The 25,655-nt window shown below is 36.2% G+C and overlaps 1 protein-coding gene across 2 annotated transcripts in view; it reads left to right on the plus strand.

Annotated features, from left to right (window-relative positions):
- Positions 1 to 25,655, plus strand: part of PDE3A (phosphodiesterase 3A) — a 308,603-nt gene that overhangs the window by 241,185 nt on the left and 41,763 nt on the right. For both annotated transcript variants that reach the window (XM_073020533.1, XM_007967850.3), the window contains 6 exons: positions 3,127 to 3,384; positions 5,903 to 6,057; positions 11,270 to 11,385; positions 19,667 to 19,886; positions 23,475 to 23,560; positions 24,679 to 24,833. In XM_073020533.1, the coding sequence (XP_072876634.1) occupies positions 3,127 to 3,384; positions 5,903 to 6,057; positions 11,270 to 11,385; positions 19,667 to 19,886; positions 23,475 to 23,560; positions 24,679 to 24,833 (990 nt within the window). The remainder of the gene's footprint in view (positions 1 to 3,126; positions 3,385 to 5,902; positions 6,058 to 11,269; positions 11,386 to 19,666; positions 19,887 to 23,474; positions 23,561 to 24,678; positions 24,834 to 25,655) is intronic.

Genomic DNA, 25,655 nt, shown 5'->3' on the forward strand with positions numbered 1-25,655 from the left:
CACAATAGGGAGAAAACAACCTGATTAAAAAGTAGGCAAAGGACATGAACAGACATTTCTCCAAAGAAGACATGAAAGTGGCCGACATATATGTATGGAAAAGTGTTTAACATCACTAAGCATCAGGAAATGGAAATTGAAACCACTGTAAGATATCACTTCACTCCTCTTATCAAAAAGACAAGATATAACAAATGTTGGCAAGAGTGTGGAGAAAAGGGAACCCTAGAACACTGCTGTTAGAAATGTAGATGGGTATAGCCATTATGGAAAACAGTATAACGGTTCTTAAGAAAATTGAAAATAGAACTATATGATCCAAATAAGATAAAATCACCACCTCATAAAGATATCTACACCCTCATGTCCATTGCATTATTCACAATAGCCAAGATATGGAAATACCATAAGCATCCGTCCATGAATGAATGGATGAAGAAAACGTGGTATGTATATAGGCACACACATGTATATACATACAATGGGATATCATTCACCCTTTAAAAAGGAAGGAGATCCTGCCATTTGCCATAACATAGGTGGACCTAAAGGGCATTATGCTAAGTAAGATGAACCAGACACAGAAAAATATTACATGATCTCACTTATATGTAGAATCTTAATTTTTAAAAAAAGGTCAAATATTCAGAGAGAGAGAATAAAACAGTGGTTACCCTGGGCAGAGTCAGGGGAAGGGGCAGGAAATGGGGAGATGTAGGACAAAGGATATGAAGTAGCAGATGTATAGGATGAGTAAGTCTAGGGAATCTAATGTACACGAGGACTACAGTTAACAAAATTGTATTGTATTACAGATTCTTTTTAATAAGGAGATTTCAGCTGCTCTTGTCACAAAAATACTATGTGAGATGCTGGATATGTTAATCGGTCTCGCTGTAGTAACCATTGGACTATCTGTACACATCACATACCATCATGTTGTAAGCCTCAAGTATACACAATACAAATTATTTTTAAGATAAGTAAAGTAAAATTCTCCTTTTAGCTCAGAAAAATAAAATTAACCCTGCAGGCACAAATATGAAATATGACATATGCATGACTATATATCCTAAAATTATTAATATTTCACTTAAATTTTCATAATGGTTCATAAGAGATATTTATGCCTGTGATCAGAGAACACGGGCACTATTATTAAATTATGCATTAAGTAATTACAGATATATTTAAGCACATAAAATTAAGATTTTCTGTTTTTGTTTTTTGTTTTTTGTTTTTTTTTTTCCACCAAGCTGGTTCAACTCTTGAGCTGTGGAATCAAGCTATTTTTGATTGCAGCCTGATATTTCCACTTTCAACCTGTCTGATTTTGGCAAATTATTTGTGTCTAATGAAAGTGAAAGTAATTATAGTACCTATTAATCGTTTGTAGACTTGTGGGTAATAAATATCAACTTTACCATTATTATTATAGTTATTGTAATTTTAGCAGTAAAAGACATAACTTTTCTGTATGATAATTTTACAGAGTCGTTTATTCATTACTTATAGGTATTGCAAGACTAGATATCTTTATGGATGTTAGGTGTTATAATTATGATACTTTTCTAATTACAAGAATAATATATATTCACTTTTTCTATAACATACTTTTCCACCCACTGAACAATATTTTCTAGACAACAATTTATGAATCTACCCACATCTTTTAAACAAAGATATACAACTTTATAATACAGATACAATGACAATTTTAAAAGATCAATTTATCTACTTATATGCATCTTGGGGTTACATTCTTTGGTTGTCGTTGCCAGAGCACTGCTATACCTGTTGTGTTATCGTTTTTATATGTTTAGATATTTGTAGAAGTATTTCTTTTGACCAGATATGTATGTTGTTTTGCTGGATCATAGGATACACACATTTAAGCTACAAATTGATAGGCTTAGCAAAGTTTCCTGCCAAATATTTTGGATTGTTTTTCCTCACTACTCATTTATGCAAACCATTACTAATGCTTGGTGTTATAAATCTTTTACTGTTTTGCCAATTTTGTAAGTGAAAGTTGTTTTTATTATATTGATTTGCAGTTTAATTATAGGGGACATAAGAGGCTTTATATATATATTGGTTATTTACATTTCGTTTGAATTGTCTATTCACTTCCTTTTTCAATTTTATCCTTTATTGATTTTAGAAGCTCTATATTTGGATATGTTTTATCTTCTCTGTGTGGCAAACATTTTCTCACAGACCATTTCTTCCTTTGCTTATGGTATATTTTCTTATGTAGAACTTTATACCTTCATTTAGTCAGATACATTAGGAATATCCTTGGCAGTTTATGAATTCATATTGTTTTTAAATGTTGTAATTTCAAGATTATAAAATAGTCGCTCATATTTTCTTTTAATCGTACAACTTTATACTTCTGTTTTTTCTCTCTTTGGAGTTGATTTTATGTATTTATATGTATTTTCCTGGCCTCTGTGTTTTGTGCTCTTCGGTTCTGCTGTGAGGACAGAGTAATGACTCTGCTCTGATAGGCAGTTTGGCAGAATATGACAGATGTGCCACCGAATCCCGGAACTGAAATTTCTATTCTTACCAACAACAAGAAGAGAGACAGATTGTGAACTAGCACACAAATGGAGTTTTTTGTGTGTCTGTCTCTAACAACATTCGTTGAATAACTACCATCAGCAAAAATATTCATTGAATAAACACCAGGTTCAAGTGTCACATTAAAATATTATTAAAAAATAACATTTTATGGTATATTAATGTTGCTTTTGGAGTGAAATTCCTAAAGAACATACATGTAAAATGTTGAGCTCTTCATAAGGAGTGATATGAAGTTTTTTCCCCCAGATCTCTGAAACTTTTTGCCTTTTAAAAGTAGTGTTCATCTTTTTAATTTCTTCAAATATGCTTGACCCCTCCCCGAGTTCTAGCATTAAAAAATGTGCCGCAAATGCAAAAAAGGATGACAGCTAGGGCACATTTTAGTAGAATTTGAAATAGGTGATGTGAATTTTACTGTACTGAAATCCTAAAGAATCAGCCCATTCATTTCTTAGTGAAAAAGTTCAAATTAATGTTTTGTGCCTTCCGATTCAGACCTTTTCTTACCTGATCTTGTCTTGGTTTGTGTTCCAGTCTTCAGGAACCAGTATTACTGTGGACATCGCCGTCATGGGCGAGGCCCACGGCCTCATTACCGACCTCCTGGCAGACCCTTCTCTTCCACCAAACGTGTGCACATCCTTGAGAGCCGTGAGCAACTTGCTCAGCACACAGCTCACCTTCCAGGCCATTCACAAGCCCAGAGTGAATCCTGTCACTTCGCTCAGTGAAAACTATACCTGTTCTGACTCTGAAGAGAGCTCTGAAAAAGACAAGCTTGCTATTCCAAAGGTAGGTAGTAGTGACATACTCCTTAAAGGGTTGAACTGTTTTTTTTTTTTTTAATTGTCTTCTAGGCCTCCTTCCTGTCACCTCAACTCCATCTGCAGATTAATATCAATGACTCAGGCAAAATGTGTTGATCATGGTGACAAAAGTAATAAATATTTAGACATAAAGACTTCTGTCCTTATACTTGATAGTTTCTATACATAGAAAATTTATCTTTTTATGTTACCTCTTTTATTTAATCTTTCATGTTACATGCAAAAAGTTTTTTCTTCTATATGCCAGATGCTTTTCTAAGGTGATAAGGATATTGCAACAACAACAACAAAACAAAAAAGACAGAAATCCTTGCTCCTTTCTGGTGCAGATTCGGTTTAAAATTCGTTGACTCCTAAAACTGAAGGTTCTTTACTCTTCGATTTTCTTGAATAATATACTTCAAAATGCCCTCATGACTTTCCAATACACAATCAGTTTTGAACCCAGAACAGTTTTAGTCAATGATAGATTATTTAAAGTAAAATATGTCCTTAGTGATTTCTATAAACATGTATTTTATATGTAAAAGGAAGAAATTACACAAATTTATTCTTTTTACATATATGGTATGAGTTTTACGAAAGTCAATTATAAGAGGATCCTCACCCTGTTTAGATCTCAGTATTAATTAAAAATAAGGCATATTAAAGACAAGAAAATCAGAGTGTCAGTGGTCTCTGGTATATTCAGCACAGTTACTTATTTAGTAGACAATCAGCTATCCCTTGGAGCTGGTGGTCAGTCAGTAACAGCTGTGCTTCTGCTGTTGTGCGTCTCTTCTCTCAGGAATGTGATCTTCATAAGTTTGTCAATAACATATTTACATAGTTTCCTTCCAATATGCAATTCCCTAATAAAGATACACCTAAGTATAATATGACAGTAAGGAAATGGAGAGAGAGAGTAACTGGTTCCTTCAAGTCTCAAAATAGACCTGAGGTCAAAGACAGATTTAAGGCAAGAAACCTGGTATTTAAGAGTGTTTGACTTTTTCTCTTCCAACTGAATTACCTTCTAAGATGCACATTCAGATGTTTAAGAGACACTGGAAACTATTTAATGTCAGAGCTATTCTTAAATCCCAAGTGGACATATAATTCATTTCTCAAAATTTTTTACCTTCTTCGGAAGAGCAGAATGTCTTTGTGAACTATGCCTGTGTGGTAGGTTTATTAGGAGTGATTAGCCACAAACAAAAGTGGGTTGTGGTTCTGTCTATTACGACTGTTGCTGAAGTTGTAGGAAAAAGACCTTCAGTTTAACTTTTTTATTTTTAGTTGGAGTCTCACTCTGTTGCTCAGACTGGAGTGCAGTGGCATGATTTTGGCTCACTGCAAGTTGGCCAGGCTGGTCTCAAACTCCTGACCTCAAGTGATCCACCCGCCTCGGCCTCCCAAAGTAGCTGAGGTCTACATGGGATTACAGGCATGAGCCACTGCGCCTCCTAGTTTAACTTTTAAGGTCAAGACTCACTTTAGAGGGTTGGTGCTCATCCTAGTGATCCCAGACTCTTGTCTCAGTGCAGATGACGCTACATGTCCTGTTTAGGATATGGTGGGAGAAGAAATAAGAAGGGGAACAGCAGGTTGGCCAGCAGGGTCTCCTATTAAGAGGAGTTGACACTGATGACATTACCCATATCTCTGATGTCTAAGTTACATTAATCATAAGAGAAGTGGTGCATTTTGTGAGAGACTTACTTTCTTACACTGAGCTCCTTTCGTTTGTAAATGAAGATAATAAAGTCAATAATACTTGGGGGTATAGACTGTGGTGCAAGGTGATATAAATTAATTCATGCTCCCAAGCAAGTGACCTTTGAGGAAAAACTTCTCATAATAACTAATATGTGTGTATAGGTTTGTAAATCCTGTTGAATAAATATAACTATAAAATTATCCCAGAGGTAATTGACTCACTCCTATAATCACGTATTTGTATAAACATTGAAATAAAGACCCTAAAAGGTTATTTATTTATTTATTTATTATTTTTGTTTTAGACAGAGTTTTGCTCTTGTCACCCAGGCTGGAGTGCAGTGGTATGATCTCGGCTCACTGCAACCTCTGCCTCCCAGGCTCAAGCGATTCTCCTGCCTCAGCCTCCTGAGCAACTGAGATTACAGGCACCCACTACCACGCCGAGCTAATTTTTGTATTTTTGGTAGACGAGGTTTCACCATGTTGTTCAGGCTGGTCTCAAACTCCTGACCTCAGATGATCCACCCACCTTGGCCTCCCAAAGAGTTGGGATTACAGGCATGAGCCACTGCGCCTGGCTGCTGTTTTTTATGATATGCGTTCATTTTGGCCAGAGAATCTTTTATGAAATTTCTGAGCACTCAAATTTTAGATAGGTGATATTCAACCAATATAATTTAGTCCATTCACTTCTAATGAAAAGCTCATTTCCTTCTATTATATTACATAAAATTTAAGAGATATAAAATATGCTTGGTAATGAAGTCAAGTCTCTTTCCTAGCGCCTGAGAAGGAGTTTGCCCCCTGGCTTGTTGAGACGAGTTTCTTCCACTTGGACCACCACCACCTCGGCCACAGGTCTACCTACCTTGGAGCCTGCACCAGTACGGAGAGACCGCAGCACCAGCATCAAACTGCAGGAAGCACCTTCATCCAGGTGGCATACGGCTCCTGCTGGTTTAATGTCTCTTAGAGAAGTTACTTGACAAAAATGAGTTGTAAATTACAGGAGAAGGAAGGCTAACCCATTACATTTGGTTAGAGGTCAGCTTTGAACATGGAAAGGGTACATGGCTTAAATGCAGAGCAGTATAGGGGTTAACATCAGATAATTAGGTTTAGCATCTGTTTGTGTGACCCTAAATGTAAGTGGAAAGCATGACCTGATGTGATCTCTGCCATTGTGACCTTAGAGGGGAAGGGTTAAGCTCCAGGGCAAAGGTAGGTAATTTTATCTACATTGAGATTCATGCTGAGATCCTTAAATCAAAAGCGTCTAACTTGACATTTGCAATCGATATGAGATGCCCCTAGCCCAGTCACTAGCCTCCGCCAAGACCAGCTGTCTTAGCTTTGTACAAAAGACAAAAGAACAAATCAAAAGCAGATCATCCTAAGAATACCTAGATAAGTTCAAACATTTGGTAATTTAAACTTTTCTGAGGATATTAATTCCAATTTTTCAAAGCAACTTAAAAGCCAGAATTACCAGAAGTAAAGAAAAGGTTGTATTAACATCTAAAAAGAATTTTGAAGAAAATAGCTAAGGAAAGTGCATTTAGAGGAGATACTGTGTCCTTTTCTATTTAGAATAAAAATATTGTACTTATCATACTTTATTCAAATCCATTAATTTTGAGACCATTTACCATATGATTTCAGGTTTTTGAAACACATATATCAGTTTTATCAATAACCTAATGAATGAAAAAATCCACATTTATGTTGTATTACATGATAGCAATATCAGAAGTAATTTTCTCCTGATCCTTAGTCTGGGATATAAATAAACCACCATACTGAAACTAATAGAAATATTTCAGATTATAAGAATTTAATGACTGCTGACTTCTCTTTTTTGATTAAAAATTTTTAATTGGTTTCTTCCATATTATTTGTATTCTAAAAAATCTGTAGAATTGGAAGCAAACTTGGCCGGGCTTGTGGTTCACGCCTGTAATCCCAGCACTTTGGGAGGCCGAGGTGGGCGGATCACGAGGTCAGGAGATTGAGACCATCCCGGCCAACACGGTGAAACTCCGTCTCTACTAAAAATACAAAAATTAGCCAGGCATGGTAGCGGGCACCTGTAGTCCCAGCTACTTGGGAGATTGAGGCAGGAGAATGGCACGAACCTGGGAGGTGGAGCTTGTAGTGAGCCCAGATCGCACCACTGCACTCCAGCCTGGGCAACACGGTGAGACTCCGTCTCAAAAAAATTGGAAGCAAACTCAAACGTCATTATGTATTTTATATGTCAGTAAAATTACACTCCATCCTATTACCTGGACTTTTGTAAAACTTGTAAACAACACAAGAAGAGATTATGCAGTGTTTCATGAAAATTTCTTGAAATTTGAAATTAGAAGTCAATGGTAATATTTTTCTCTAAAAATATTGATCATTGACAATTGCTACAGCAGCAAATACTGATAAATGTTAATAGTATTACTGTTAACTATTGCTTAATAAAATGAATTATATTTTCAGTGTGTATCATTAGAGTCTGCCTATTTTACCAATGCAACTTGCTAAGTTTCCTGTCATAGCATAGGTAATGCTTCATGATTTCCTTCCCATAGAATGACTATCAAAAATCCACTCATGCCTTGTCAAATGTCTTTCTTTCTGTTATTCTTTGTTACTTCTAGTCAAATCCTATTTCCCCTGCTTTTCTCTTCTCTTGGTCAATTAGATGAACTTGAGGGTTTAAATTGAAATCATGACAAGGAAAAAAGTTCCAAGAACTTTTAAGAACTTAATGCCCGAGGATCTTGTCATTCTTCTTTGTAAAATGGATACATCCAAATATTTACAATAGAGATAAGGAGTAGCATATGATTCCATTCATTCTCATTCTCTCATTTCTAAAAATACTCATAGATGTCTTGCCTGCGTATATGTTTTCGTCACTGCCTGGTATACTATCTCATAATCTCACTGTCCTGTGAAAAGTACTGATGTAAAATCTGAAAGCAATATAATTTCTTCATCATTGTGAAGAAAGGAAATTCATTCTGAATAGAATTTGATCCCTTTAAGGAAAAACCATTTATAAGTAAGTGGCAGTAGTACCACCACTAAATACAGCTAGTTTTGGCTTGATCATAAATCAAAGTTAAAACCTTCTTTTGAGTTTTAGCCCTGAAATTTCTTCCCTTTTAGCCCTTTTTTTTATTCCTTCCCATATCTGTTCATTTATTGGGTCTCTTTGAGGACTACATTGATCAAAAGAAGAATAAGAGTGAGAAATAAAAATTAGGAACACAGCTTATATTCCTTTATATATACAGCTGGATAATTTACTCTGGGTAATTTTAAATAGTCTGGTAGAAAGCACACTGGACTGAGAATCTGAAGGGTCTGGGCCCTACTACTTAGAAATGTACTGTGTTCTTAGAGGCAAGTCATTAGCCTGCCAGAGTCTCTGTACCCAATTACAAGGAGTCATTAGGAAAAAGGGGAGCTTGGACATAATTGGAGGAGTAAATTAGATGGAAGAATACAAGTAGGTGCTTTAAAAAATAGGCTTTAGAGAAATAGAAAAAGCTGAAATACATCAGACCCTAAATCATTCCAAGTTGACCTTGGAATTGACCCCTGCCTGTATATTCAGGCAAAAAGAAAGCAGTAAACTTGGCAAAAGAGACAGTTACCTGATCAGACTTTAAGGACTTAGAATGGAGTCATTATGGGGATAATAAGAACATAAGACCACCTTTGGGAAGAAGATTGAGATCTTCCATCACAGGCACATAGATAATTTTCCTCTGCTGTGCCAGCATGAGGAAACCATGTAAAGCCTTTCCTAAGCTATTCTCCTTTACAGAATCCAAATATTTCATATTCATGAAATTTAAATAGGAATCCAGAAATAAAGAACAATGATGAAAAGCTGAAAACTGTAAGGGTCTCACAAAGCAATATAAGAAAGCACCTGTAAACTATAATGCATTTATGTATAATATAATACATTGATTTATTGTATTAATAGTAAAATACAATTATTGTATTAAGAATGTGATATGACTAGGATGTTATTTATCTTGAGTTCATTAAATCTGCATTTATTAAGGATACTCTAATGTATTTTGCAAACTTTAAAATGAACACATTTTAAATATTTTTATTTGAAAAAATAGTAAATTGTTGAGATAGCCTTCATAATATATCTTTCTGATATATTAAAACATTCAGTTACTGTAAGGCATTGTCTTTAAAAAGTCTACTTAGAAAAGTAAAAGTAATAACCTATTCACTGTATTATGTAATGAGAACTGCAAACATTTAGGCCACATATACATTATATAATAGTTGTTCATAGTAATCAGTCAGTCAATCCAGCAAAATAAATTAAAAGGGACCAGCACCACCAGAAAATAGTCAGTATTGTTATCTGTTTCAGATCCAAAGTTTCTTTCATCTCATTATTTCCTAAATACCAAGAACTTGCGAAACACCTAGGATGTGCTTTCTGAGAAGGATGTCAAACAAATATTTTTATGCCTTACTTAATTGCATTTTATAATTGCTGAAGGTCATACCACATTTCAAATGTCCTCATATATGGAAAACTGCTATTAGAAGTGGGGAGAAAAGATGAAGTTTTAAAATACCTGGGTCAATAGTTGAAGAAAAAAATCTCTCTGAAATGGAAAAAAAAAAATTGAGATAAGAAGTGTCAGAGTGTCAAACTGACCTCAACATAAATTACAGATCTTATCCATTGCTGAATTTGCTAGTAATCAAAGGATACAGACAATAGTAAGACTCATGCTTAGCATGCTTTCCTTTGAGAGGTCAATTAGTGCAATTTTCTGAAAGTCCCTTTATTCCACATTAGCACATTTTCTGGTTTGGATTTAGCAGTCAGGGTTCTAAGCAATGCATGCATAATATTACTTGCACAGAGGGAACCATTTCAGCTCTGGAACCTCTCCAAATTCTATCGTATTAATTATAAACTTATATCGCAATCTCCATGCATCCGTTAGCCCATAATTCTATCGATTTTAGGTATTTTACGATAAGCCACCCAGACAGACCAGGCACATCCTGGTTACATTGCCAATCTAAGATTGGCAAAAGATCAAATTGTCAAATTATATTTATGTAAATTATAGATTGTACCTAGTTCCAAATTTACTAGTGCTTGAAGGGACACAGGTGTTAGCAAACACAGACCAAGCACTTTTCCCTTGGAGCAGTCCAAGATTGCCAACACAACTTTTGAAATTCCCTTCTCTCCCAAATTAGGATGGAGTCTATTTCAGATTCAACATGTATAAATTTTGAGCAACACATACAGAGAAATTTTGTCTTGGAATACCTCCAAAATTTATAGCCCATGAATTGCATGACTTACATAACATTCTCTAGCTCAGTTTTCCATGAATCTATTAATTCCACATTTATTTACAATAAGCAACCTAGGCAGACCAAGTACATCCTGGTAAAAGCATTTGCTAGGTGAAGATTCTGCATTACCTTTCACCTAGTACATATCATCAGTATGGTTAGCATCAGCTCCATTGTTGGCATGTCCTTTTTTACAAATTCCCTTGTAAAAAGGGAATTTGACTAGATAATCCCTTTTTTTCTCGGTTATCACCAGTAAAGAGAAATCATAAGCTAAAGGCCTGCTGCTAATCATTTCCGTCACAAGGAAATAATGCAAAAAAAAAAATTATTTTTGAATGATTTCGTGATCATTCAGTTTTTGAACACAAATCTACCAAAAAAATAGAGTACTTAAGTAAGCATTATGACACTTACAGCTTATGTAAATTTACCCGCATCTTAACCAGTTAATCTGCAAGCCTCTTTTAGAAAATCTGTGAGGAACGCAATTTTAGAGTACAGTGAGAAGGTGTTTAATTTGTATTAATTGGATAATAAGAAAGTTATCTTTCCTCTTTGTTAACCCAGTATGGTTGATGAGTAACTGCTATGTCCCTGCAACAGAGATTGTTTTTACATAATCTGTTTCATCACTGGGAAGTACAGTGGTTCTATCACTGAACCTGAACCAATACTCAGATTGGCAAATCTATTACAGAAATGATGGTTGGGTTCTGGCAAGACTGGCCCAATAACTGATTAATAATTTCTTTTATTTTCTTTTAATTCTGTCTTGTCGGTGCTGTTAGTCCTGATTCTTGTAATAATCCAGTGATGATGACCCTCACCAAAAGCAGATCCTTTACTTCGTCCTATGCTATTTCTGCAGCTAACCATGTAAAGGCTAAAAAGCAAAGTCGACCAGGTAAGTAACTTAACTGGAGAAGGGTTCATACTGTAAGTGTGGAGTCATAGAGCAAACCAGACCTTAAGCGTTGAAATATTCTGAGGGTGCCCTGTATTCAATTATGTTTGGTTTGTCTGTTCTAATAACCAATTGGTTATTTTTTTAAAGCCTCAATAACCAATTAGTTATTTAAATTTCTACCTTATATGATACAGATTCCTTCAAAGTTGTTGTATCAGAATTCCTATCTTGAACTAATTAGATGCACAGGAAATCACTTTTACCATCAAGGATCATCTCTGGTAGCATCATCTCATGATAGAAATTCCAATTTTTTAGTGTCTATTAAAATTGTTTTTCAGGAGTATGATATATGACTTCAAGGAAGTGTTTCATTTACTACACATGAACTCTGATAAGGAATTGAGATATCGAAATTAAGAATAATAAAGCTTTAGATAGGAACATGAAATGATATTGGGGAAGACTACCTCATTTGTTCAGGGTTCTTGCTCACCCAAACCTGTAATAGGAGTTTTTGTGAGATTCTGTCTCTGAATTGCCTTTCCCCTAGAAGCCCAATTAAGAATCTGGGATGTTTCCTCTGACCTTTCCTTTTTGGAATCACGGTTTCACTTCTCAGTATTACAGAAAATATCAATGAGATTTTCAGTAACTTCCTTAGTTTCTTAATCTCTACTGCCTTTAGCAGTTTAAGAGTTCATCAAATGGTTAAAAGGAAAACTGCCCACTTCCCACTGAGATATGAAACATTCAAGTTCTGGCTGCCATGGCAACCCCAAACTCCAATTTTTATGTCATCAGCCTCATGACATTGCTAAAAGCTCTGCTGGCTTGCCTCCCGAATAGCTGCACCCCTCTGACTGGATCCTTCACTTCTTACTCCATGCCAACAGTCAGTAAATCGTGCTATGAAGGGAAGAACAGTTTACAAGATTTGGGCTCACCTTTCTGAGGTTCTCCTCTTTATGGGAATCTAGTCCCTCAGCATTGTGTGCTCTGCCTCGATAGCTTTTTTGTATCATTTTATTGAAATTACATCAGTAAAAGAGACCATTAAGCTAATCTGCTTTTCCAACAACTAATCTGGTCCTCTCTGCTCTTTAGAAATGTTCATTAAATTTTGCCACTTAGAAGTTATTAATGACCTGCTAATAAAATTGAGCTTTCACCAGGGCCAGGCAATGTAGGATAATGTAGGCAAATACTTAAATTGAGATATTCCTGAAGGCAAATGCGGATTAGCTCAGTACTAAGAAGAATCATCTGGGACTCCAGCAAGGTGGAGAAACTGCATTTGAGAATTCCACATTAAACCCAAGAGTCTTAAAGGAGCGCTAAAGTGGTTTTAGGTATGTAAGGCCCCTTGGCTCCCTACAAAAATATATACAGATACTTTTGGAAGGGAAGCATCACCAGTTAAGGGCCATGAGATTTTATCAGATCAGATTCAAACATAGAGCTTACAACCAGGATCACTAATTGCACAAAGAAACACTATGAGTTTGAGTTAACAGAAACAAAAATACAACTTTCTAGATCTGTAAAAGGATGAAAATATTTAAATTAAAATTTAATTCAAAAATTTACATATTTAAGGAAAAATAATAGCAATGAGAAAAGACGTAACTGCAGAGCAGCTAAATATAACTTTTGGAAATGTAGTCAAGGAAATATTAAATAGCATAGTAGACTACTGAATTAGTAAACTGGGTAGAGAATGATCTGAAGAAGTTATCCAGAAAGCAATACAGATGAAAAATTGGAGAATATAATAGATTTTAGGAGATATAGAAAAATTAGAGAGTCTAATATACATGATATGTGTAATCAGAGTTTTAGTAGCAAATAGAAGACAAAAAATACTCAGGAGAAGCCTAGTAAATGGAAAGAAACTCACACGTAGATACAAAATAGTGAAACTACACAACACCAAAGATACACACACACAAAAATCCTAAAGTCTACCAGAGAAAAGACAAATTTCCTTTTCAGGAAAGGCAGTCAGGCTGAGAGCAGAACTGTCAGAAATACTAGGAGTCAGAACACAGTAGAATATTTTCTTCAAAGTTCTGAAACAATATGATAACCTAAAGTTTTGTGCCTGACAGATTCATCTTACAAGAATAGGAGCGAACTAAAGACAATTTGAAAGAAGTCAAAACTTTACCATCTGCCAAATCTTTACTAAAGGAATTTATGATGGATATATTCTAGAAAGAAGCGGAAGAAGAGAAAGTTTGAAATCTAATAAAAATGTTAAACAAATCTGAAAACCATGAGTCAATCCAAACAAACATTAAATTCATAAATAATAGTATTTCCAAATTTGTGAATAGTTTTTATAAGATTTTTTAAGGACAGAACTAAAATTTCAGACAGTAATAATATGTAATTCAAGAGATGAAATATAAATTTAAGTGTTCTAAATCTGTGAGTAGCTCAGAAAGGGGGTTCAGATGAGGAAACTGAGGAACAAGAAGGTTAAGTAATTTGCTTTCTCTAGATCATACAATGAATCCCGAATACTTTCTTTTGTCCTAATGACTTCATACTAGAAACAAATGAGGATGACAAATTGTCATAATTTAAGGTTAGGATTTTTTTTTGGTTCTGACCTTGGGTAGGTGCAAGATAATAGAAGGATTTGGTTTTCTCTCCCTGTTTCTTTGGTTTAGTAATAACATAAAAATTATTGAATAACCAACATGATAAGATCAAGAAGCTGAAAATTATAATTAGGCAGACACTGGAAATAACAGAGCAAATGATGCAACAGCCTCATATTCCTGTGTCCTGATCCCCAGTTTGTATGACTGCACTCTAGAAGAAAGAGCAAAGTGTAAAAGGAAAGGAATGTTCACATAAGATACCACATGGGCAGGTGGTAGGAATGAGAACCACAGCCGTAGTAAGAGTGCCCTTCCATTCTTGCCATCAAGTGCATAAGACTTTTCCATCATGATCATTTTGGAGTGGATTTTGCATTGTGGCATCTTTAGACAGCTGTCACAGCACAGCTAAAAGTTTATAAAATAACCTATATCCCAGGCATGCTGAATCTAACTAACTAAATTCCTAAAGGTCTGCCAAAAGAGACAAGAATCAGAGAGCTGAAAAGAGGTTACAACTCTATCCTAATCAGATGGGCCCTTCTGCTTTAAAATCCTTGCTTCCCTGTTTGGGTTGTTGATGGAGCTAAGTAGCTGTGACATGTTTGATGCAGCTGACTGTGATGCATCCTGGTTTTCCATAAACTCCATGGAAAGAAGCTGGGAAGAGCCCCCTCGTGGCAAAGAGTGTAAGCAAATGGACTCAGATGAAATGTGAAGAGAGTCTGAGGAAACATGTAAGAGCAATAGGCAATGAGGTGGAGAGAAAGCGAGTATGAAGTAAGAAGAGACATACAGAAAGATAAATACCCTGTTTCCAGAGAGGGCTAATGAAATCTGTTCTTTGTGCAGATCAAGTAAACAGAGTGTCCTTTAGTTCGGTCAATCAATGTTAATTTTAAATAACTGAAACACAAATTATTATGCAGTTACTAATATAAAATAAATGAATGAAATCACATAGGACTCCTTTAATTGAAGCTTAAAAGCAGGAGATTCAAATATCATTGGTATTTTCAATTTTGCGCTTCTCGTATGAGTCACTGACATTGTGGAGCTACCATGATACTATTCTGCTTTAAAAATTCCTTGAATTTATAGTTACTGTATTTGCAGTAGTCCTTTCCCGGATTCTTGTAAGTTTGGCTGCCAATTGCAGTGATAACAGATATCTCTACACCTATAATCTAGACTGTTTTTCTTATACAACATTTGAAAATATAGAGAACTTTAATTACGGTATTGTGATTCTTTTTCTTTGGCATTCTCTTTAGATGCAGTTTCTGCTTTGGAAAAAATATTCAGGCTGTCCATTTTCATCCGGGCATGGAAAAAAAAAAAAGATGTCTTTATCAGACAAACTGGTTCCTTTTTTGTTCCATTAAAATTAAACTGAGAGAGTTTTATAGCACAAAACAGATGGATTCACTTAAATAATTCCCCTGCAGTATTGTTTATTTTCTCTCTTTGATTGCCCAAAATTCCTTGTGTCCTGACATACATTTTCTCATGCTCTCAGGAACAAGGAATTAAAGGCAGAATTACTCAAAGGAGTTGGCATTTTAGACTTTATTTTTAAAATTATATTTTTAATTTTTTGTTTTTAAGTGTTTTGATTTTAAGTATTTCACATTAGGACAGTTTGAATCATTCAAAAATTTATGTTTCATGAGCTATGTCTTCTTCCTGGAATCTGCTAAAATTACTCAAATATAAAGTGAAGATAAACATGAATATATTTGAGAGAATGCATGTTTATCTGAATCTCTGCAGTCATGTGTGAGTGTGTAAATGTGTGAGTGTGCGATGTAAAATTAGATGAGATTTTCAAAGGTTCTAACAGTCATCCCTCTAACTTTAGACATTATTACATTGAAAACATTTTAGAAAATTTGTTTTTGAAGACTTCCAAAGGTTATTCCTCCCAGTTCCTTAGACTGTCCTCTTCCTGTATCTGAAATCATTTATTTATAGTTTATCCTTTCTATAAAGAAAATTTGGTTATTATCTGCATTTATCTGCCTATCTTTTTGAAGACTGATACGGTCTTCAAACTATGCATGTACATCCTAATTCTTTCTGTTTTTAAACTTCAAGTAAACTATGATAATGCACACTGGGAAAAATAGTAGTTTGGCTTTGGGAAAAAAAGAGAAGTTACACTTTTATAACTTCAGCTTCTCACCTGCAGAATAGAAATATCCCTGCTTCTCGTGAGTGTTGCCAAGGTTACGCTTTTTGTTGTTGTTGTTGTTGTTGTTGTTGTTGTTGTTGTGAGATGGATTCTTGCTCTGTCGCCCAGGCTGAAGTGCAGCTGTGGCGTGATCTCAGCTCACTGCAACCTCCACCTCCTGGGTTCAAGTGATTCTCCTGCGTCAGCCTCCAGAGTAGCTGAGATTACAGGCATGCGCCACCATATCAGGCTAATTTTTGTATTTTTAGTAGAGATGGGGTATCATCATGTTGACCAGGCTGGTCTTGAACTCCTGATCCCAGGTGATCCCCCCTCCTCGGCCTCCGAAAGTGCTGGGATTACAGGCATGAGCCACTGCGCCTAGCCGAGTTATGCTTTTAAAAGTGTTCAAAATATGTAGACTAATACTACAGAAGCAGAGCTTCTCTATTACAGGTTTATTTTAAATTTCATCCCAGGCAGTAAATTTGATGTCTTAAAATCTGCTTGTTTGTTTAAATTTAGTTAATCCGTGAGTTCCAAGAACTCTAATGGTTGTGTGAATTTTAAAATTTGTGTTTGAGAGTGAATTGCATGTATCTGAAGCAATCAGCTGGCAGCTACTAAAACTTAGCAATGAAAAAAATCACTCTTCTCATAAATTGCCTTCAGAAAAAAACAGGATGTCAAGACAGAAATGGGCAATGTTCTCATGGGCTTTGAACTATTGTGCTGTTAAAAAAAAATTGTGTAGGAAACTGTCCCAAAACTCACAGTTTACTATGAGAACAACTAAGGAATTGCCTAACACAGTGTCTATCAGGAATCTCTTTTTCTTATGACACAGCAATTACTTTTAATTGCTGTTTTTGCAATTACTTTTCATTGCAAAAACCACAATTACTTTTGCACCAACCTAATAAAACTTTGCCCTGGCCCTACCCAACCCTATCCAGATTTGCCCAGCAACCTCTCTGACCACGTTCCCTGCCCCTCTTTTTCCTTTTTGCTAAGCTACCAACCACTGACCTCCTGACTGCTCCTCTGACATCCCCCAGGTATGTCCCTCTTTCCTGAACATGCTTTCCCCAGCTACTTCTCTCTAAAGGTCTTCTGTATTTCATGAGGCCTCTCTTCACATTTTACCCACCCCTACCCCTTCCCAGCCAGGAAGGCCTTCCCAGTCCATCCTATCTAAAGAGCATTCATGTTCTTCCCTGCCTTCTACTCTGTGCATTGTTTTCTTCCTCTTATTTGAATTTAAGTTAACTTTTCTTTTTTATTGACTTTATTTTTTTAGTTTTTGTCTCCCCTAAAAAGGTGGGAGCTCCATTAAGAGCAGGGATTTTATTTTGTACCCTACTCCATCCATGGAGCAAGACTCACAATACGTACTTGTTGGATGAATAAATCCTTGAGATACTCAGTACAGATACCTTGGTAAACTTTCTACCACATCTTACTAGGATTCAGCTCCTTAACGGCTACGATACCTTTCTAAGATTATCTGGAGTTACAGTCTAAATCCAAAAAGTGGTCAAAATTAGACCAACCCTTTTTAACCTTTACATCACAGCACCCATCTATGTGTAATAGTATTTGTGAATACCATAGCATTAGAGAAATGAGAAGGGATTTAGAGTTTTAAAACTAGATTTCCTTTATTTTATAAAATTATAATGAGAAAAACTAATTATAAGCTATTGGAGATAATATTAAAAATTGAGTTTATTCTAGAGTTTCCAAATAAAATCTTTCTTTTTGAAAAAATATTTTCAACCAGTAAATAATTCACAGCAAACTTGGAACCCACTTGCCGCACACAATCATACATTGGCTGGGAAATTCTGAGTTAAAACCTTTGTGAACTTAATTTTTTGTTTTGATTTGTTTTTGGCTCAGGATACTATGTAATGTGAAGGTTTGTCGTTATCTTTGGAAAAATAGCTGAGACTTTTTAATAGAAGTAGAAACCCAAATAAAAACCATTAGGCATTACATAAGGAGCAATGCAAATGCTGCCTAATAGGCCATTGATTTTACTTCCCCCTTGGATAGTCTCTGATAGAGGTACTGGCTTATAAGCCTCATTTTACTAAGAATAGCTGGGTTTGCTCTATATTCTTCCGTGTACTGGTACTGTGACCTTGGGAGGGTTTTTTACCCTCTCTGGGTCTAAGTGGTTTTGTTTGCTTAGTATAAAGGCTGGGAGGGGGTTGAGCTGCTGGTTAGGAATTAACAATAGATAGGTTGAGAAAGAACTAGAAGGGGGTGCTGCTCTTCACACTGAAGCAAGGGGAGAGTGAGATTTCTCATCTTTAACAACAACAACAACAAAAAGAGATCACAGTGCCAACAAGAAATTAAAAAGAAAATTATACTCACACACACTCCCTCAACAAACTTAATATTCTTTTCAGTGGACCAGAAAACCTTTGGTGTGACAAATCAAACTTTTGAGGAAGCTAGATCCTGGAAGCAAACTTTGCTGTAAGCCAACTGCCAGCTAACCACACACATAATTTGATGATGTGAAGGTGGATGGCTGTAAACTTTCCTAAGTGGTGAGAAATAGAGAACGACTTTTAATAATGTCATTTCATTTGCCCTACAGTACATTGTTCAGCCATAAAATCATGAAAACCAGTAAGCAGGTTTTTGGCCAGAAGTTATTTCTCTCCTTTTTTCCATTTTAAGTGCAGGCTGCCTTCTCTGTGTTTGGGAGAGAGTAACTTCAAAAGATATCTTCCTGGTCTTCCAACAGCCACACTTTGAAATCTAAGCCAGTGTCCTGTAAAACTCTTACAATCTAGAGTAAATACAGACAGTTTGGCACAAATACCCACACTTGAAATGGAAGCTTTAGGTCTATTGTTTGATCTGAAATGGATTATATTACATTTGAAAATGTTTTCTTCAAAAATTATTTTGATCAAAGCAATCTTTCACACCGAAAGGTCTTATTTCACTGAAACTGTGAGTTGTTAAGAAGGTTAATTTCCTCTCAGTAATGCATCTTCTTTATTTACATATTTTAAGCATCTGATGCCTGCTGAACTCTGCCCCAGATACTGGTTAATGTTTAAAACAATAGCAGATCCTGTTCCTGCTAAAACCTTCACAACCTAAGAGAAAATCAACATATGAGAAAATTTTCACTATTATTTCCATGTCAGAATGACAAGAAGAAACAAAAATGGGAGGAGAAAATAATATCCTTCTGTCCTGAAGTTACTCCAGGACACCAAGGCTTTGACTGTATGTGCCAACATTGCCACTATTTTTTTATGATGATTCATTCCTCCCATTGAATGCTGTGGAGACACCCCAACCGCACTGGCTTCAGATGTTGGTATGTGGAGGAGGCCAGCCCAGTGACCTGAGCAGGCACGTGGTTGTTACTGAGTTTGTAAGAGTCCAGGTGAAGTTCAACAGTTGCAATTTTGCATTTTAAAGACATTTGTTTAGTTACTTAACTCTCATTCTTTCTCAGGTGCCCTCGCTAAAATTTCACCTCTTTCATCGCCCTGCTCCTCACCTCTCCAAGGGACTCCTGCCAGCAGCCTGGTCAGCAAAATTTCTGCAGTGCAGTTTCCAGAATCTGCTGACACAACTGTCAAACAAAGTCTAGGTTCTCACAGGGCCTTAACTTACACTCAGAGTGCCCCTGACCTATCCCCTCAAATCCTGACTCCACCTGTTATATGTAGCAGGTAAGGATTTTTTATGAACTGAAGTTTAATAATAAAACTGATGATGGTTTTCCCCTAGAAATACCTACCACTAGCCCACACAGCTTGGGATAAGTTTGCCAAAGTAGTTGACAACCAAGTATAGGATAATGTGATTTGTGTTGAATAGACTACAATAAAAACTTATGTTTTAGTAGTTTTCTATTAACAAAGTTTAGAATCCATGCAGTTCATACAGCTAATCTTTAGAGAGGATACAAAATCGTTAGCTGTATATGTTGCCTGTTTCCTGATGGTGAGTATAGAAAATTTATAACTAAAAAATGATATAAAGTATTCTGTTGTAATGCTTCATTTTGTTGGAATGTTTGTACTTGTTCTCCAGGGAACTTGTTACATTGATATTAGCCATATTTAATCATCAGTTTGCATTTCCCATTTTTACAGTTTAAAAATGTGTGAATAATACATCGCACAGGATGGCTGGACTCAAATAGTTTTCTGAATGCAATTTAAGCAATTGTATGTGCTATTCTATCATGTTGAAACAAAATAACGAAGTGTTATCTATCACAGAGGTTAAGAAAAAAATGGCCTAGCATGGCTAGAGTAATTATTTTGCCAAGGTTGTCACAAGAAATAGTTATCTCTTCTTACTGGTTAATGTATTTTTATTGTTCTTCACTAATAGCTTGAATAATTTATCTTAAAGCATTATGGTATTTTTAAAGTAGAAAAACAGTTGAGTGTTTTTAACTATGAGAGTACCTTGAATAAAATAGTATTTCATTTCTGAGGTTGATGAGGATAACTGTTTGAATAAATGAGTAACATGTTGGTTTTCTAGTATCAAATATTACTTCACAGACTCAGCTTTTTTCAATATATTCAGCTTTAAGAAATAGCAACTTATATTAAGCCTTATAATTTTCATTTTCATATTTTTACTCATCAGCTCTGTAAATTAAATGAATGTTCTTTATAATTTTTATTTTTACCTCCTTTCTCTTTACTGACATTTTTAAATGAGAAATTATTTTCATTTGTTCGCCCAGAGCCAAAGTTATTCTACTATGCAAAAGTTATTCTGCCGCCCTCTATGAGTTTTTTTAATAAAATAATTTCTGCGGGATATTAATCTCATCTCTTTTCCACAAAAAAGCAAGTTCTGTAGTAAAATATTCAGAAGATATATCATACTTCCCTGTTAGAAATTCACAACACACATGGCTTTATTAAAAGCTCTGAGAAGCTCTGGTAAAAGAATCCCTCTTTATTTATTTTTGTTGTTTCATTTAGTGTTTTTTGAATTTATTTGACCACAGAACCAATTTATTTGGGTTAACACCCAAGAATTGCTCACGGATCTAACGTTTGGCAGAACACAATTAAGAAACACTGTTTTATTGTATGCACCCTGAGCCAAGATGAAGCCCAGCGGAGTAATCTTCATCAAGGACATCTGGGTTCAGCATTTTTAGGGAGAGTCTCCTACTGTGGTTTCCGGACTTTGGGGAAATAAGTCCCCTAAAGAAAGGAGAGAGATGTTCAGAAAAGCTCTACCACTCACATAGCTTTTTTCATCATAGTGTAGTTTTTTGTGGTTTTTTGTTGTTGTTGTTGTTGTTGTTTGTTTTTGTGTTCTTAGCAGGAAGAATGCAATGGGATTTTTATAAAAGGTTTCAGAGAAAAACAAGAGGATTTCACTGTCTACTTGTTCAGTAATGTTTATAAATCCAGTAGTGTGTGTTTTATTTGTTTGGGCTTTATAAATCTGTAATTCAAACCCGGTTTTATTATTGCCTTAAAGGCAGCCACCCATGTAGTCACAGAGAGCTCCAGAAACACACGACTAATTGTTGTGGTTTCCCCTGCTGAACTTGAAGAGTTTGGCGTTGAATCCCAGTCTCTTGGCTGCTGTAATGTCTATGCAACAAGCTATTTTTCTGGCATGAGAGCTGGCATATTGGAAGTACTAATTTAAATGGTCCTTTTAGGTATTACTTTGCAATGAAAAATTTTCAGGCTAATAAACTCAACTTCTTCTGAGCTTCGTCTAAGAATGTAAGCCTACCAATTCCATCTCCTTTCTTTTTCCTTTTTGTCCTATCATTTTGTTTTTGTTCTCTAACCCAAACTGACAGATTTAATAATTAGAAATATTTTACAGGTAATGTTTTTCTATTTCCACTCAAGGGTTGAAAAGTAAAGTTACTTAGTATGCAGATGCGGTCTTCCTGGAAAATGCTCTTCTCTTAATGCACACACGAGCACAATTCAGGGAAAAAAATGATGAGTTATTTAAGATATTAAACAATAAGCTATCACTACTTTTTTCATTTTAGAGTGGGTAGTCTGTGGTTAAATAACAAACAAATAAATCCTCTGAGACCCTTTGTAATATTAGTCAGAAAGAAAGAACCCAGCAGCGAAATGCAGAATCAAAATCTAATCATGAAATCTCTAAACAAGATAGAAGAGAGAAGAGCCAGTTTATGGCCTGAGCCAGGCCATTTGTGGGGTTACTGTTTAATTTTTGAAACAGTCAAACTTCATTCCTCCAACACCCTCTGGTAGAGCGCATTGCTTACCTCTCTTAACTTTGTTTCTCTTGGTGGTTTATAGTACCTCTGGGGCCTGTTTCTCTCAACCATCATCCTCTGTAGTCAGTCATACATTCACTCTTCATCAAAATGCACCCGTCTTTTGTTCATTTCCCTAGGGCCTTAACAAGTAACTGATCAATCTGATAAAAAGAAGTCAATTTTTTATTTTGTAGCAAAACGTAAAATTTATATACTATCATTCTGTTTCAACCTATCTTGTCTTAAAGGTCTGTTTAGACATGAAAATATCGTAACCCAAATAAATAAATCTAACAATGAGGTTCTTTTTTTTATTTTTTATTTTTTTTTTTGAGATGGAATCTCACTCTGTCACCCAGTCTGGAGTGCAGTGGTGCAATCTCCACTCACTGCAGCCTCCATCTCCCAGGTTCAAGTGATTCTCCTGCCTCAGCCTCCCTGAGTAGCTGGGATTACTACGTCCACCACCCCACCTGGCAAATTTTGTACTTTTAGTAGAGATGGGATTTCACCATGTTGGCCAGGCTGGTCTTGAACTCCTGACCTCAGGTGGTCCAACTGCCTTGGTCCCCCAAAGTGCTGGGATTACAAGCGTGAGCCCATAATGAGCCTTTAAGCAGCCTGGCCCATAATGAGGCTTTTAAGCAGGCACAGAGGTATTTATTGTGGCAGATAACCCTTGTCCAAATACAGATCAACACCTGTAAAATGGCCACTCTAAGTAAGTCACAGCCTATACCAGTATTTCTAAATAATCTAACAAAATTTTACCATCACTTTCACCTCAAATAGGATCTAGGTAAAGGAGGAGGAGACTGAGAGTCAAATGAACTTTCTAATCCTTTGTAGTGACTACTGTCTCACAAAAAAGAAAGTAGTACACTGCATATCAGCATTTATATATCAAACAAAATGAATATTTTCACAAAACAAATAAGCAGAAGGTAGAAATATTTGATTATTGTTGTTCATCTTAATGTAGACGTAGATGGTATGTGCCTATGACTTTTCCAATGTTTTTTAGCTGTGGCAGACCATATTCCCAAGGGAATCCTGCTGACGAGCCCCTGGAGAGAAGTGGGGTAGCCACTCGGACACCAAGTAGAACAGGTAATTCATTGTTTTGGATTCTGTTTCCCAAAATGGAAATTGCCTTATTTTTGTTTTCCTGATCAAAACGGTGACCTACATTTCTGATTTTTTTGGGGGGGTGCCGGGAGACGTGGTCTCATGATGTTGGCCAGGTTGGTCTCAAACTCCTGGCCTCAAGTGATCCTCTCGCCTCAGCCTCTTGAAGTGCTAGGATTGCAGGCATGAGCCACTGCGCCTGGCCTGATTTTTTAAATTGCAGATTTAAAAGGACAAGGGAGAAAATTAAAATCATCTGTACTCCTACACACTGGAGTTAATCATTGGTAAAGTTTGGGTGCAAAGCTTTCCAAAATGTTTTTATATATTTATACATGTGTATATTTCTAAAACACAAGAGGCCATTGTATATAATATATAGAACTATATAGAAATACTATTTTATCTTGCTACTTCTGACATTGGAAGTACTTTAAGTGGTTCCGAAAACATAGCAAATACTCAATCTCAGGCACCTTACTCAGCTTTGAGAAACATCATAGGAGCTCAGAGAGCATAGACTTCAGACTCTGGGTATTTACTGATTGGTCTTTTAGTTAGCACAGTTTACTGCTGACTGAAATGGCGTCAGTGAAAAAGGGCAGATAAGGAAGGAAGCCACAGGATTCTAAGAAATGGGATTGGATACATAGGATTTCCCATGCTCCCAAGCATACGCCATCACTCTGTGCTCTACAGACCGCTTTGCTCCTGGGTATGTCAACTCAATTTCTCCCACCTCACGTGCCCATTCTAGAGTGTTATAGTCACTCAGTGGTTTAATGTATAGGGAGAGAAATAGAGAAAAAAGAAACATAAAGTCCTAGGATTTGTTAAAGGTATGAAATGTTGATCTAAAAAATATTATTGAGGGATTATTGAATGTCATGCGGATTACAGATTATAATTTCCATCTGTTTTACTTTGTTAACAGATGTGTGATGTTCTCCACCCTATGATCCTATATTCTTGGAGTGTAAGCTCATGAAAGCCCTATTTCCCTAAACATATTTACCATACGCATCTTAGCAAAATTTGCTTAAATGAACCCCCTTTCCCCATTGTGGATCTCGTAATAAGTTGTTCTCTTTTAATTGTAGATGACACTGCTCAAGTTACCTCTGATTATGAAACCAATAACAACAGTGACAGCAGTGACATTGTACAGAATGAAGACGAAACAGAGTGCCTGAGAGAGCCTCTGAGGAAAGCATCGGCTTGCAGCACCTATGCTCCTGAGACCATGATGTTTCTGGTAGTCCCATATCATCACTTAACTCACTCATTTACTTGAGAGATCAGCTTCTGTTACAGATATTGGCTTAGAAATGAATCTCTGAGGCCAGGCATGGTGGCTAACACCTGTAATCCCAACACTTTGGGAGAACGAGGCAGGCAGATTGCGGGGTCAGGAGTTTGAGACCAGCCTGACCAACATGGTGAATCCCCATCTGTAATAAAAATACAAAAAAATTACCCAGGCATGGCCGGGCACAGTGGCTCATACCTGTAATCCCAGCACTTTGGGAGGCCGGGCATATCACGAGGTCAGGAGTTCAAGACCAGCCTGACCAACATGGTGAAATCCTGTCTCTACTAAAAATGCCGAAATTAGCTGGGCGTGGTGGCGCATGCCTATAATCCTAGCTACTCAGGAGGCTGAGGCAGTAGAATCGCTTGAACCTGGGAGGTGGAGGTTGCAGTGAACCAAGACTGCGCCATTGCACTCCAGCCTGAGCAATAGAAGGAGACTCTGTCTCAAAAAAAAAAAAAAAAAGTAAATAAATAAATAAATTACCCAGGCATGGTGGCAGGCACCTGTAATCCCAGCTGCTTGGGAGGCTGAGGCAGGAGAATCACTTGAACCCAGGAGGTGGAGGTTGCAGTGAGCTGAAATCATGCCGCTGTACTCCAGCCGGGGCAACAGAGTGACACTCTATCTCAAAAAAAAAAAAGAAAAAAAAAGAAATTAATCTCTGAAACATGAGATTTACAGATGTATTTCATCCGGATTACACATGTATTACAGCCCTTCCCATACTTATCAATATATGTTTTCTCTTTCCAAGCATTATTG

The sequence above is a fragment of the Chlorocebus sabaeus genome, chromosome 11, assembly GCF_047675955.1.
Source record: "Chlorocebus sabaeus isolate Y175 chromosome 11, mChlSab1.0.hap1, whole genome shotgun sequence".
NCBI lineage: Eukaryota > Metazoa > Chordata > Mammalia > Primates > Cercopithecidae > Chlorocebus > Chlorocebus sabaeus.